This window comes from Drosophila takahashii, chromosome 2L (genome assembly GCF_030179915.1).
Source record: "Drosophila takahashii strain IR98-3 E-12201 chromosome 2L, DtakHiC1v2, whole genome shotgun sequence".
Classification (NCBI taxonomy): domain Eukaryota; kingdom Metazoa; phylum Arthropoda; class Insecta; order Diptera; family Drosophilidae; genus Drosophila; species Drosophila takahashii.
The window spans coordinates 15,303,022-15,318,628 of NC_091678.1; the positions used below are offsets into that span (position 1 = coordinate 15,303,022).

At 39.3% G+C, this 15,607-nt stretch overlaps 2 protein-coding genes across 4 annotated transcripts; one reads left to right on the plus strand and one right to left on the minus strand.

The window, feature by feature from the left end:
* Positions 1-1,496: 1,496 nt before the first annotated feature.
* On the plus strand, positions 1,497-13,206 carry Cdc14 (cell division cycle protein 14). Of its 2 annotated transcripts, none has more exons than XM_017150801.3 (7): positions 1,497-1,935; positions 5,567-5,667; positions 5,735-6,000; positions 6,948-7,618; positions 8,080-8,811; positions 10,109-10,438; positions 11,780-13,206. In XM_017150801.3, the coding sequence occupies exons 2-7, from the start codon at positions 5,610-5,612 to the stop codon at positions 12,804-12,806; spliced, it is 3,084 nt and encodes a 1,027-aa protein (XP_017006290.2). In that variant the 5' UTR covers positions 1,497-1,935; positions 5,567-5,609; the 3' UTR covers positions 12,807-13,206. The 2 variants fall into 2 exon arrangements, with proteins under 2 accessions (XP_017006290.2, XP_044250979.1); XM_044395044.2 differs by having other exon boundaries at positions 1,515-1,935; positions 12,304-12,468.
* Positions 13,207-13,671: 465 nt separating this feature from the next.
* Positions 13,672-15,549, minus strand: r2d2. 2 transcript variants are annotated; one of them, XM_017150804.3, is made up of 3 exons: positions 15,397-15,549; positions 14,723-14,900; positions 13,672-14,668 (listed from the first exon to the last, which is right to left on the minus strand). In XM_017150804.3, exons 2-3 carry the CDS (start codon positions 14,865-14,867, stop codon positions 13,869-13,871), a joined length of 945 nt encoding a protein of 314 aa, XP_017006293.2. In that variant the 5' UTR covers positions 14,868-14,900; positions 15,397-15,549; the 3' UTR covers positions 13,672-13,868. The 2 variants fall into 2 exon arrangements, with proteins under 2 accessions (XP_017006293.2, XP_070075058.1); XM_070218957.1 differs by having other exon boundaries at positions 14,723-14,834; positions 15,397-15,542.
* Between the last annotated feature and the right edge of the window lie 58 nt (positions 15,550-15,607).

A 15,607-nucleotide genomic window follows, 5' to 3' on the forward strand; every position in this document is an offset into this window, starting at 1 on the left:
GTGAGCATTACTTTATCTACAAGGGTATATAAGCTTCGGCTGGCCGAAGGTAGCTTCCTTTCTTGTTTTTTCTTAAAATGAATTCCATTTTTACTCAATGTAAGTTTTTTTCAAAAATTTCATTCCCAAGTCGAGAATACAAATACTAAATTTTTAGAACGTCAGAATTCTCTCTGTGTACGCGCTTTTGTTATCACGGCTTATGGAAGAGAAGCGAACTTACATAGAATCGTGCCAACTGAGAGGAGCTCGGAAAGTTTCTGTGAGGTCAGGTATTTGAAATTTCGGGAACCCATCTGGAAGCACTTTGAGTTCGATTTGAATAGGTCAATCACACTGTGTAGTTTCCTTGCATGCCTGAAAATTTATTACAAACATTGTTTAGCTTTACATAATAGACTCTGAAGAACATAAAATAACAGATAAATCAGATAGTAGTTAACAGAAAAACTTCAGAATATAAATGTCATACATATTGTATGCCATTAGCTTTTTCAACGATAATGGAAACCAACTCCATAAATCTGAAATTCTCGAAAATGGTCAATAGTTCCCTTATCAAGAAAAATAGAAATATTTGACGAGAGCTGGTTGTGTTTTATGTTTTTTTATCATTTTATTTTTTTAAGAAAATACTTTTAATCTGCAATTGTTGTTGGTTTCTTAAAACTTTATTTATCCTGATAATAAAATTCCCGGATTTGAGGATGCGACAGAAATCAATGTTTGGCACAATTGCTTGCAGAAGATGAGATGGGAAAAGAGTTAAAACTTAAACCCTTAGATACTAAATTATTGCAGATTGTTAATTGATTCCACTTTTTGATGCGATCCACCACATGTAGTATACATACTCTAAAATAATTTACGATGGTGTAAATATTAGCGAGAAAGAAAAATTTAATCAGTTGCCAGATAGTTTCATTAAGGTTTGTTGGTCCTAAACCTCTTGGATGGAGGAACCCGAATAATTTAAATGGCCGCCAGTACTCATTAATTAACCTTCCTTTTGAAAATTAAGTATTTTCCGCCAACTGCAGTGAAATATCGATATTTTTTCAGAAGGAACTTTAAAATATTTTTGGTATCTCGCGCTCTCTCGTTACGTTTTGTCACTTCCCTTTTGACTACGTTTTGACTACGTTACGTTGCCCAAAAATAGTGTTACCAGATGGGATATTAAAATACTTTTGGTATATTTGAAATTTAAAAATCAGTATTATGGTCTCGCTCTCTCAGAGAGAGTTACTCTCGGAGTGCCGTTTTTACGTATAAATTTCACTTACGTAAAGCTGACACTTACGTTTTGATACGTTTTCAGTGTTACCAGAGGGGGGTATTCAAATTTGAACAAAATATTTGAAATGCAAAAACGGTATTAAAAAGTGTGTCTGGGGACGGTATTCTCCACCGCCGAATTGGATTCCAATTCCGAATCTCCAACTGCTCGAGTCGCTGGGCTCCCCTTTCCCACTCGTCCACTCGAAACATCCAAAAATACATAAATCGCCGGGAAAAGTGCATTACGATGGTGGTTTGGTGTGGAAAATTAGTGCGATTATGAAGTTATTTTTTTATGATATCGCCTGAAAGCTTTCCCCCCGGACGCTGATGTGATTTCCGTTTTTCGTTACAATATTTGAATCGGAGAAAAGTGCAGAAAAGCTCGCGTTGAGAATGTTGTTAACTTGAACAGACAGAGACACAAAATTCGATGTGGAGTATTCGTTGACTAAATTTATCCAAAACAGTACAAAAAACACAGAAAGTCCCCCCAAAAAAGGAGGTAAAGCTGGTCAAAATTTCACAGTGTTATGCAGAGTGCGGTGTGGGGTGTTATTAGCTGGTGCTGCTGTTGCTGCCTCCCCCCATTCGAGAATATCTGTACAGATCCAACAATAACAATAACAACGGCAGTGTGAAACCACAATTTAGGTGAGTCTCCTACTACCCCACTCCCCCCATTGAATATTTTCCTCGCCACGTACCAACAAAAACTGTGTAATTGTAACGGCTCTCCAGCTCGCTCCTCCCCTTTCCCTTTCCCCCTTTCATAACGAAAATAGTCCAGAAATTTTTACCCAAAAACTTGATTACGCAGTACACAGTGCCAGTGATAATTTTTTTCGATTTCTATGGGTTTTTTAGTGGCAAAATGCGTTGGTTGCTTTTATTTATAACCAACACACTCACAAAAACACCACAGAGAGAGAGCGCCAGAGCGGGACGCACATAGAAAAGCCGCCAAAGCACAAGTGTAAACGCGCCAGTGGAAAAGAGAGGGCAGCTTTGAGAGAGCCAGCGCATGCGCTCGAAAAAGTGGGTGGGATGGGGGGAGGGGTTGCAGGTGAATGCTGTTGCCGTTGTAATATGTGTGCTCTGTTTTTGTTGTGGTATGCGAGCGCGGCAAAATCTCTTAACACCGCGCTTCCAATTCCAAACCAACTAACTTGGCTGAAACTGCTGTTTTATTTTTAAACCGCCTTTTGTTGTCATTCTTGGTGACGTCATTTGAAAAACTCGTTTGTTTGTCCATTGTTTTTAATGGGCCTAGCCCCGGATCATCTATCTCTAGGTCTCGATTTCCAACTGGAAGAAGGGAAGGTTGCTTTCTTTTCTATCGCGTTTTATGTTTACTTTTTAATGTACACATGTACGCATTTATGTATGTATGTATGTACAGCTCGGAAGCAGATAAGCCCGAATATATTTATGTTTGTATGTATGGTTATAGATATGAGAGCGATATGTTTTTGTTGTCGTCACGTGGGAGTTGTAGTTGTAGTGCCTGGAATTTCTGTCAACTCCAAAAGTCATGAATGGGTGAGGGAGATGGAGATAGCAAATTGCATTTTCCCGCTATATTTAGCAGTGATCTTTGATTCAGAATAGAAGGGGAGTTGGGGAGTGGTGTGTGTGAGAGGGAGAAGGAGATGTGTAGAATGCTGGAGACTGAAAATCACAATCCGTTGACAGTTAGAATTTGTATAGTTCATTGACGATCGACGCCAGAGGGCGCCACAATATCACAGTGATAACCCAATAAAACAGCTGATAGTTAAGTTTTAAACATTTTCGTCAACAATTTCAATTTATAGTAAGTCGTCAAAAAAAGGCAATAATATTGAAGTCAAAAATTATTCACGTTACTTGAAGAAAAATAATTTAAAATCTTTATATAAAAGTATCTTAAAATTAACCAAAACCTACGAAGTTACTTAATTTAAATTAAAATACATAGTATACATATGTTCTACAGGTTAAACACTCTTATAAAGTTTATACGCTATTTTTTTTTAAGACACGAATTCATAATTGAAACCAAATGAATATTTGAAAAATGTTACTATTGAAAATTTTGAAATCTAAAATAACAAACATAACATCATTCCAATCTAATATCCAATACAATTTTTTGGAAAGACTTTTCAACAAACAACCAAAATATTTATCAATCAATGGCTTTCATGCATGACAATCATAAAAATTTCTGTGACTGAGGATTGGTCTTATCGACTATCTGGATACAACACCGTATCCAAGTTGCTCACCCTAATTCTCACAGTCCTTGAGATACACATTTTTCGATAACAATTTACACGAACAACGTTACGCCTAGAGAACCAAGAATACTAATCCGTTTTCCTTCACCTCCTTTAATGGCCCGACTTGCCCTATATCCTGATATCTTCAGCTATTTTCGTTTCCGTTTGACGAGGCCCGCCCAATGCCATGCGATATACCCATACACCTTACACCACACACCTGGTACACCTTTGGCGCCCCGATAGGAATCTAAGTTTGGGGCGAAACTCTTTAGCCGACATGCAAATGTGCCATAAAAAGCACTCGCCTTCTTGACTTTTAAACTTTAAAGTCAGGAAGAGGAAATGCATAAAGCACAGCCAGGGGATTCAGGGGGATAAAAGGGATTAACTGGGGTCCCAGTTCAAGTCCGAAATTCAGCAAAGGCACGCCAACCGTTGTTTAGTTTTACATACATGGAAAAGGTTACGAATTTGCATAAAATCGAATATTTACATGTGTTCTTCAGCATACCTTCATATATGGTTGTAAATGCGAGTGTAGGACCGTGTGTGCGTAACACTTCTGATGATGGGTCAGCGTCGTAAACCCTCTGAGGGTCCCAGACCAATAAAATACATTTTGTGTTATGTGGGCAAATGAGGGAACGCCTCTAGAATGGGAAATTTGTGAAGGGGCTAAGGAATATATTTAAGATATCGATTAACTGGTAATTCGGATAGGTCTTGTAGGATGAGGAATACGATTTAGCTTTAAAGATACATTTTCGAAATACTTACATTCTCCTGAATAAAATTAAATTTCTGTGTAATATCCTTAAATATCCTAAAGCAAACTTTCAGTGCAATAAACTCGATGGAAATTATGTCATGTACACCCTTTTGTTATCCATAAATTTCCATAGGGACGTGACTTTCTTAGATTCCGTAAGGGTGTTATCCATTCGAGTTGCCTCCTCGGCTCAGACTTCTCCATTGTTTATTGGACTGCGGATGCCAGCCCAACTGACGACTTGATAGAATGAGTGGCTGACTGATGGCTATATGCACATTGATATGGAAGCCCATCACCTACATTTGGCTACGGCTACGGAAAAATTGGAGCAAATAAGGCAGGGAATTGTGCTTAGTGAGAAAAGTAGGAAAGGACAGGGCGACAGACACTCATAAAGTTGGTAAAAGTGACAAAAAGAACACATGTTTCCACTCAATAGATAGGAGTATTCGTTGGTACAAACGGAATGGATGGATGTAGTATGTATGTAGAACACCCTTTGCGGAAAACATCATTTACTGCTATCCAATTAAGGCAAAGGCAGGTTTTGTGTGCAAGTCGGTGTGGGCGCATTTGTTGCCAACAAACGAGGAGAAATAGTCATTAAAATGAAACAATATGGTATAGGGGCTTGGACTTTCAAATGCCCTGGAAATTAAGCCTTTTATTAATGGAATTTTAAATATGATGATGTGATGAATACTGAGAAAATGTTTATAATATGGAAATATAACACAATATAACCATAACTAAACTATAGCCTTTTAACCGTTGAGCTTAATACTATTATTTACATCAGATATTGTAATTGTATTTGTAGTAGATTTTTTAATGTAATTAATGTAAGAAATAAGTTTCACACTTGTTTGTGCTAGGATAGTAAATCAATAAAATTAAATTAAATTAAATGTGTTTTTTTTAAAACATTTTTACAAATTTTAAAAAACAAACTAAAAAAGTTAAAATGCTTTACTAAACCTCTAATACCGATTTTCAAATTTTTATATCTGAAAGTAATATCAAATTAATATCAATTTTCTAAAATACTCTCGATTTCGAAGAGTAATAGGTATGCCAATAACTAACAGTACAAATTAAATTTGTTAATAAGAAATAGCATGCGGAAGCTTTAAACCCAAATATGTGTGGGCTAGCCAGAAGTGATTTAAGACGCTCGACGAGAGTCTTACCGCTGACCGAAGATATCAAAGCCGTAATAAATTTATCGTTTTTAATGTTTTTGCAGTCGCCAAACAGTCGTCGTTGTCTCCGCGCCCTGAAAGCCCGTCATGATGTTGGACGATGACAACTCGGATCTGCTGGTCTGTGCATCGGAGATGCAGGAAGGTGGGGGCTCAACGAACTTTAAACAGTCCGACATTGAGTGATGTATTCTATTCCCTTCTGTTTGCAGACCGTTTGTACTTTGTGGCCTTCAAGAAGAACATCAAGCCAAAGAACACCGTAAATACGCACTACTTCAGCATCGATGAGGAGTTCATCTACGAGAACTTCTACAATGACTTTGGTCCCCTGAACATATGCATGCTGTATAGATATTGCATGAAGCTGAACACCAAGTTGAACGCCAAGTGCCATGCCAACAAGAAGATAGTTCACTACACCTCAATGAATCCGGCCAAGCGACTCAATGCGGCCTACCTGATTGGTTCGTATGCAGTAAGTGCTCCTGAATGTGGAAATTTTATTGAATAATTGTGTACCTTTGAAGTTTTTTCTATAGAATTTGAGGTTTAATTTCTTAGCTGTTTAAGATTGCCCCTTACAAATATCTTGTTTTCTATCCCCCGCAATTTAAATTTAAACTAAGGTTTAAACCAGCGGTCGGCACACACATACAATAACATTTTGTTTAATATTTGTATGAGTAAATTGCATTGGGCGGATCATCAGAGTGCAGACCGCTGTTCTACAGTATACGTGAGCGAGCAGCGGCTGGGCAGAACAAAACCCTATGCTCACCTAATAGGGCGCTGCCGACCGCTGGTTAAAACGTTGAAAACGTTAAGAATTCAGCGATTAAAGCATACTTTAAATTTAACATGCGGATGGAAAAACGGCCCTTAATTGAATTATTTACTTAAGCAATTAAATAAGAAAAACTAAATTTTTTTATTTATTAAACCTGAAACGAACATTTTTAATCCATTTTTCATTATTTGACCTTGAAAGTTTTCCAACTCTATTAAAATTAAATGGTTATTATCCTTTAAATAATTTAGTAAATATTTTAAAAATAGTTATCTTTAATGTCTCACGCTTTCAAGTGCTAACAAACTTACCGAAAACATTATTAAATGAAATAATGTTGAATTTATAAATTTAACATGCGACTGAGAAAACGGCCCTTAATTGAATTATTTACTTAAGCAATTAAAAAGAAAAACTAAAAGTTTATTTATTTTTTTAATCTAAAATAACATTTTTATTTCATTTTTCATTATTTGACCTTGAAAGCTTTCCAACTCTATTAAAATCAAATGGTTATTATCCTTTAAATGATTTACAAAATACTTTAAAAATGATTATCTTTTAATGGCTACCTCTTTCAATTGCTCACAAACTTACAGAAAATATAACTAATTAAATGACTTTTATTTTTCCAGATTATCTACCTTAACAAGACGCCCCAGGAGGCGTACAGGCCGCTGGTTGCCGGCGAGATTCCCGCCTACACGCGCTTTTGTGACGCCAGCTACGGACCCAGCAGCTTCAAGATATCCCTGCTGGACTGTCTGAATGCTGTGCACAAAGGATTGCAGGCGGGCTTCTTCAACTTCAACGACTTCGATGCCGAGGAGTACGAGTATTTCGAGCGCGTGGAGAACGGCGACTTCAACTGGATTGTGCCGCAGAAGTTCATAGCGTTCTGTGGACCCCATCAGAAGAGCAAGACGCTGCCGAATGGATATCCGTGCCATGCACCCGAGCGCTACTTTAGCTATTTTCGGGATAACAATGTCACGACCGTGATTCGGCTGAATGCCAAGGTCTATCACGCATCTTCCTTTGAGAACGCTGGCTTCGATCACAAGGATCTGTTCTTCATCGACGGCAGCACGCCGAGCGATGCCATAATGAAGAAGTTCCTCTCCATTTGCGAGACGACGAAGGGCGCAATTGCGGTCCATTGCAAGGCGGGCTTAGGACGAACGGGCAGCCTGATAGGGGCGTATATCATGAAGCACTACGGGTTCACTGCCCTGGAGTCCATTGCCTGGCTGAGGCTCTGCCGGCCGGGATCGGTGATTGGACATCAGCAGCAGTGGATGGAGGAGTAAGTATTTGTTTATTGGGATTAGAGCCCTGCGTGAAACATTCAATTTTTGTTTTATCTGTTTTAATTTAATTCTATGTGAAATAATTTGAATGTTTTTCTAATTCATTTCGAATTGTATCATTTTAATGAATTTTTTAAATTTGCCAGATTTTTTTTGTGCTTTCTTTTAGAACAAGTAGTGGAAAATTTTTAACAAATCAATTTTAACTGTATAGTAAATAAAATTTAGGCAGATTTAATCACAAAATGATGGCCCTTTCTTCTTCTAAAGAAATTGTCGTTTGAATTATTTCGGAGTTCATGCCATTCATTCATTCAATTCTATTAAACTCAAAATTCGAAGTAATTCATTCATATAAAACAAAAAATTCAAAATAATTCATTGAATCCATTCATGCAGGGCTCTAATTGCGATCTCTTTCTTAACTAATGATTTACTTTTATTTATGACCAATTAGCAAACAAAGCTGGCTGTGGTCGGAGGGCGAACGGATGCGCCGGCGCACTACGCTACCCATCCTCCAGCACACGTACGGTATCAACAGCCTGGAGCTGAAGACCAAACTGGCCTCGGCTGCCTCGGATTCCGCGGAGCATGTGGATCTGCTTCTGACCCGCGTGAAGGGCATTTCTCAACGCGTGGATACGATGCACCTGAACGACCAGGACAACCTCGATTCGGTGTGTGTGGATCAAACGGATGAGGAGCTCTCGGAGCAGCGGCGATTGGAGCGAGACGAGCGGGCGCTGTATCAATCCGCCGAGGATCCCAATTGCAATGGCAGCGATGACAACGATACGGACACGCTAAGTGCACCAGCGGAGCAGCCGCTGTCCTCCAGCTATACAATATCCACAAGGCGTAGGAAATCCCCGTCGGGTGCGAATAAGCCGACGGTTATAGCCACATCCCTGAGACGTCTGGTCAATCCGAATGCCAATCGGAGTGGATTGAGCACTGCTTCAGGCGTTGTTTATCCCGCCACCGAGGTGGCCAGCTGCACGGAGAAGAAGTTGCGCAAGCCAAGTGCAAATGTCTTCGAGGCAGCCCGCCACACCATCGCTTCCACCGTCAGGATGACGCAAACGGCGCTGGAGAAGAAGCAGGCGCAGACGCAGGGCGACAAGTTGAATCAGATCAAGGCGCTGAGGAGGCACCACTCGCGATCCGTCAACGTGAACAGCAACAGGTGGGTCCTTAGAGCCTTGAAAACTACTCAATTAGTTTGGAAACTGCTTAGATTTTTATCATTAAATTATTTTTACGAATTTTTTAATTTTTGTTAGATTTTTATGTCAATCTGTTCTGGTGAATTTTTCTACTGACCGTTTTTTATAAGGTCTTTTTTATAGATTTATTTAGAAAAGAAAAAATTATGCATTTAACATTATTGTTATGTATAAAGTTGCTAAATAAAGATAGTTCGGAAACAGCCTAGATTTTTATCATAAAATTATTTTACTAATTTTTTTTTTTGCTATATTTTTATACCCGTTACTCGTAGAGTAAAAGGGTATATTAGATTCGTGCAAAAGTATGTAACAGCTAGAAGGAAGCGTTTCCGACCCCATAAAGTATATATATTCTTGATCAGGGTCACTAGCCGAGTCGATCTAGCCATGTCCGTCTGTCCGTCTGTCTGTCTGTCTGTCTGTCTGTCTGTCTGTCTGTCCGTCTGTCCGTCTGTATGAACGCTGAGATCTCAGAAACTACAAAAGCTAGAAGGTTGAGATTTCCCACACATATTCTTTGGCTTCCTACGCAGCGCAAGTTTATTTTAGCCGAGCGCCACGCCCCCTCTAACGCCCACAATCGCCCACTAATGATTTTAAAATGGGTCCTGCGCCCACATCTTTAAAGATTTCAAAAAAGTATAAATGCAATTTTGTTGTTTATATTTATACCTATCGAAATGTAGAAGACATTTTTCAAATCGGACCATTCATTAAAAAGTTATACGCAATCAAAAATTATATATCTATCTCCCTCGCACTCCCTTTAGCTGAGTTACGATTATTAGTCGGGACACCAACCCGACACAGCGTTCGCACTCCCTTTAGCTGAGTGACGGGTATTAAATAGTCGGGACAACAACCCGACTATAGCGTTCTCTCTTGTTATGTCAATCTGTTCTGTGTGAATTTTGCCACCAACCGTTTTTATAGGGTCTTCTTTATAGATTTCTCTGGCTTTAAAAATATCATGTATTTAACATTATTGTTATGTATAAAGTAGCTAAATTAAGCTAGTTTGAAAACAGCTTAGATTTGTATCATTAAATTATTTTACGAATTTATGTTTATTAGCTAGATTTTTATGTTAATCTGTTCTGGGGGAAGTTTGCTACTGACCGTTTTTTAAAGAGTCTTCTTTATAGATTTCTCTAGGTTTAAAAAATATTATATATTTAATATAATTGTTATTTATTATGTATTCCCTAGTTTTCTCCTGAATAATAACCATTATTTTTTATCTTATACCAACAGCGAACAGGAATCGAATCTGCGGCATACGAGAGCTCGATCCCAGCCCTTTCGCAATAATAACAACGGAGTGGTTGGAAATCCAGCGATGTCTTCCTTAAAGGCGGGACAGCCTACGTCATCATGTTTGCCAACGAGCACAGCGGCAGCCACTCTTTTGGCCAACAATCTAAACAACAATAGCAGCAGCAGCAGCAATAGCAACAACAACAACAACAACAGTAATCTAAGCAACTCCCTGAATAACTATAACAACAACAACAATACCACTAACAATATTTTGGCCAGTTCGGGGAGCAGTCGCACCCGCAGCCTGGCAATCTATAGCAAACGGTAAGTACAGGATGATAATGCCCCCACCCGAATTCCAGAAAAACTTTAAACTCGAAAACTTCACGCGAAATATTATCGTTATGTTGGACTTGTATTGGATTTGATTTCGTTCCGTGTGCGGCTTTGCTTTTTAGCAATTTTTTGTATTTAATTTATACCTTTGTTTCCCTCCAAACCAAACAACCCTCCCCTTTTTCTTTACACCACCCTCTATCAGTTGTAAATATTTATAGATTAAAAGTATACAATCCGTCGAACTTTTTTACTCCAGGCAAACATGAAATGAATTATATTTTTGAAACACATTAGTGTTCTAATTAAAAAACGTATTGGTTTTAAAAAACACCACATAATAAAAATAATAAGGAATAATTTACTCAGTTAATCGATTTTATCATAAAATTTTATTTTATAATTCTCGAGTTTTAAAAGTTCGACTTCACTTAATATTTTAATTATTTTAGTGCCCCTTTAATGTTTTATGCACCAAATTAACCCGAATGGCGTTTTGTACACCACTCAACACTAACACTCGTTTTACCTTATCTTTAGCCACTAATCTTAGTTTAAAAAGTATTTCTTGTATGTACTTAGCATTTTTGCATTTCTGTTAATGTGCATGTCTAAATTTTACAAAAATATTTATTGTTGCGCAAAAAAAATTATATTAATAAACAAGAAATTATCGAAATTATGCCGAAAGCTTGCGAAATTTGTTTGGCCTTGTTTTTGTTGCTTTTACTTGTTGTATTTGTATTTTCTAAGATTATGGAGTATGTTTGCTATATTTCGAAAGTAAATATATGTTTGCAGAGTTCTAAAAATTCTTCAAAATTTAAAAAGAAAAACTTTTTTAAACAGGGACCGTAAATAATCTTTATTTGAGATTTTTATTTTAAAAAGGCTACTGTGATATTTTGTTTTAAACGTCAAAAATAACGTTCTTTTTACTCTTGTCCACAGAGTATATGCATGTCAAGAAAACTGGAAAACAAAGTATTATTTGTTCATGTCTATAAAGTGCATAAAAACCAATTAAATTTTTGATAAAAACTTGTACCAAACTCAGTAGGCTATTTAAAATAAAAATCTCAAAAAACGATTATTTACGGTCCCTGTTTTTTAAAGTTTAGAATCTAAACTTTAGATTGATTTATCATATTATATCTCTGCAATGGTATTCAAATCTTCGGCCTCCGAAGCTTTCCCTCAATTCTTCTCTTAGTAAGACTGTTTTGGGACTCACACTGAACCCGTAACCCCGTACACCATCTCTCTCTTTCTCTTCTCTTGTCCTTTTCCCCCCTGTCTCCCCTGGCTTCTCGTTCCTTGCTTCTCCAGAATGGAACTGAAGCACTTGCGAAAGGCGGAACAGCAGCAGCAGCAGGAGGAGCAACCGTTGCTGCCGGTGGAGAAGCAGCTCCTCCGGCCATATGCCACCATTAACGAGAGCAAGATACCGGTGGTATCCGTTGGCAGTGGTGGTGCCGGCAGCTCGGCCACCATTCCGCCCACCCGGGGCAGTGCCGCGCGCACCTCCCATCACCACATGACGCTCCGGGGAAGATCCCGGATACGTTACCAGCGTCCCAATGCCGGGGAACCGGCTCCGGCGGCGGCCCAAGCCCAACCCTGCACGGTGGCCACGGCTCGTTACTATCGGGACGTATCGGCCATACCCACAATGGGTGTTCTGGGTAGTGGTGGGTCCACCTCCTCCTCCGCTTCCGTCTCCTTTAACATAGCCACACGCTCCGCATCCGCCACGCTCGATCTCAACTCCAATCCGCTGCCGAAAACCAAGTTAACCAGCCTCAACAATAATCCAACACCCACTCCTCCACCTACTTCCTCCAATCCTGCAGACACAAGCCGGCATAATAGTGGTCGCGGCAGTGCCGAGCTGCAGGCGATCATCGAGCATGCTGGATCGGCCAAGCGGAACAAGCGCTCGCTGAGCTCCACGCGACTGGACAAGGACAAGAGCGACGAGTACAACACGAAGCTGCTGAGGAAGACAGCGGCCGCAGCTGCAGCAGCGGCCACAGCAGCAGCAGCCACCTCATCCAACGCCTCCTCCGCCAACAGCACCATGAACAACAATTGCAAGTACAACAGCTGCAGCAGTAATAGCAACAGCGGCAGCTTCAAGCTCTCCCGTCGCCTTTTCGGGGAATCCGGATCCTCGGCCTCGACATCCGCCTCGAATTCGGGGATCCCCACGCCCACGGCACCGCCCACGTCCAGCCAATGGCACCAGCATCTGGCCCGCGGCGTGAGCAGGGTGTCCAACGAAAGGGAGCGGCAGCAGCAATCTCTAGACCATCAGCAATCCAATCTCAAGCTGCGCAAGAAGATCAGCTACTGAGTTTTCCCTTTTAGTTATGTAGATATTATTTTGATTAGTAAATTCATCGTTTCCCCTTCAGTGGCTATTGCAATGATTTGTTAGCTATTCCAATGCAATCAAATTTGATTATAGAATATTTAAATTACTTTTAAGAACCATCTCATTTATACTCTTACATTTTTGTAAGCCACATTTTCAAATTGTTATGAATGGTTATCAAATTTATTGTATTTATCTGGCCTAAATTGTAGGTATATTGAAATCTGTATAAATAAACGCAATTTTTTGAATAATTAGACAATGGAATTGTTAAATTATTGATAAGAATTTATTTAATTGATATTTTAAAATATTTTCCTGTTATAGGTTTTTTTTTTAATATTGAAGGAGAACGAAAAAGTATACACATATGAATTGTATTCATTTTACTAAAAAAAACATGTGTAATGAAAAAATTATATTTGTATAAAAAAACTTAGAGGTTAGTCGTACAGTAAAATTGGTTCACATTTTATAGTTCTTGATTGAATCCACGAACATTCACTTTCTTATTTTAACGGCGTTATAAAGTAGTCACTGTGATTACAGTGATAACAAATATCGTAAACAATTTTTTTTACAAAAGTATTGTAAATGTATAAAGCATATTGATTTTGAAGTTGTTTTAAAACACTATTAACCCTTAAATAAGTCGTGTAAATTTATCAAATTTGATTTGCATTGGGTATTAATAGTCAACGCAACTCTGTTTACGGGGAATTCCCCATCTCGAAAGTTAGCTGGAAGTGCCATTTTAGCCTTTGGTTTTCTATACCCCTCTCCCCATACGATTTGCTTGAATCTGTTTTGCCTTATCATTATTGTACAACGTTAACAGAAGACCTTGGAATAAACCACTTTTTCATGTTTTACACCCACAGAACTAATGGGCGATTGTATTAACCAAATAGATTTTAAGTTACAAACAAATATGTGCATTATCTGAACTTGTTTAGGGTGTAAATACGAGACAGTTTACTTATTTGTAAGCCGACCTAGTTAAAAATAAATGTTATATATACCACAAAAATATATTGGAAATTATATCAACATCAGTTCAAAGTATTCTATCATCTGCTCGAAGATCTTGCTTTCTAGAGCCACAAAGACCACATCGAAGTCGCAATTCAGTTCAACACACAGCAGGGGTTCCATTGACGACGACTCCAAAGTACTGATTGAAGGAGTGATCTTCAGAGCGCTCAGCAGGCTCAAGGCCTTATCCTTGGTGCTGACGTACTCATCCGAACGGATGACCTCAAATGCAGCCTCCTTGAGGACGGGATAGAAGTTCTTGAAGTAGTTGTGGCGATCGCAGAGGCGCAGACCCGTATTATCCACGCTCCCGGCATCCGTGAGCTCCCTGTAGGTGTTGAACTTCTTTCGGCGCTCCACCTCCAAGTCCTCCAGGGTTGCGTCCACATCGAGACCCTCCGATGGCTTGGTGCTAACGACCTGCATTTTATCGGGACGCATATCGTCCGCTTGATTGGAGATCACGGCCAGCATTTCGATGGCCGCACGCTGGCGAGCATCCTTCTTCTTGTCCGACTTTCCATAGCGAACAATTGAGGCCACGGAGCAGCAGGCCACGAATTCCGGGGCATTCGGAGTGCCGCTCTGCTGGACAATCTCGATGGTGGGCAGGGGCATCTCGTGGCGCACGCAGTAGTCGCGCAGCTCCTTCAGCATGTCCCGATTCAGATTGGTCAGCTCCTCGCACAGATCGGTCACCGAGCTCGTTTCGCACTCCTCCAGCAAGCTGCTCACGCCGGGAAGCTTCCGGATTTTACGCAGGATATTCGCAGCCGCCAGGTGCTTGGCATCGCGCTTGGATCGCCCTACAATGGGATATGTAAATTAGTAAATTATTGCAAGTTTTCTGGTAATTTTACCATTTCCATAGGCCTCGATCTCCATCAGAACGACCTTGCAAACGTATCCTCCGTCTTCGCCGTCAATGAAATCATAGGTGGGCGGAGTGTTCTTCGACTTGGCGCAGAATTCCTGTAGGGCGGACACAGCAGATTTATTATCCATGGGTTCTGGGAGGAGGACACGTCTTGCCAGCAGCTATTTCACAAAACAATTTGCATTTGTATCAGTAAAAATAATCTACTGCAGTTTTAATAGAGATGACACCTAATCACGAACCGGTGCGGATCACGATTCGCGTTTTGGAACAAAAACAGTAAATTAATTAAAAAAAACAGATTTTTAAAAATAATGACTATATCCTTAAAAAAGACGAAAAAAAAAATAAGAAAACGAATTGTCAAACGCATTTATACCGATGAGTAAATTATCGATATAAAGAAACAAAAGAAGAAAGTCTTGTTAAAATATTTGGTTTTTTAAAGATACATTTTTATTTTAGTTTACTTTATCAAAACACTCGGCAGTTTTGCAATTTCGAGGATAAACGAAAAAGGCTTTAAACTTAAATTTTGAAAACCTTACATTTGAATTACAAATTTGGCGCTAATCAGGACGTCATAAATTTAAGATTATTTCTGTTAAATATATATATGTAAATCTATATAGCTACGTGATCTTAATGAAAACTCACTTGCAAATTCAATAACACCGCCTGGGGAATATAGATTTAGATATAGATTTTATGTTCCCACTTTCAAAGTTCAACGATTAAATTGTTATACACAATCGTACACGTCACGTTGAAGCGAGTTGGCAGGCCCGAAAGTCAAGGCAACCCTGTTGGCATTAACAAGTGTTGGCCTCCAGCGATGAGCAAAAGTCACTGCTTCGAGTCACTGGTT

Excerpts from the sequence above, each read along its gene's own strand:
- Cdc14 (XM_017150801.3), top strand. The coding sequence starts at position 5,610 with ATGATGTTGGACGATGACAACTCGGATCTGCTGGTCTGTGCATCGGAG. Across the intron at positions 8,812-10,108 it reads GTCAACGTGAACAGCAACAG|CGAACAGGAATCGAATCTGC; the intron begins GTGGGTCCTTAG and ends TTATACCAACAG. Across the intron at positions 10,439-11,779 it reads CTGGCAATCTATAGCAAACG|AATGGAACTGAAGCACTTGC; the intron begins GTAAGTACAGGA and ends TTGCTTCTCCAG.
- r2d2 (XM_017150804.3), bottom strand. The coding sequence starts at position 14,867 with ATGGATAATAAATCTGCTGTGTCCGCCCTACAGGAATTCTGCGCCAAG. Across the intron at positions 14,669-14,722 it reads GATCGAGGCCTATGGAAATG|GGCGATCCAAGCGCGATGCC; the intron begins GTAAAATTACCA and ends ATCCCATTGTAG.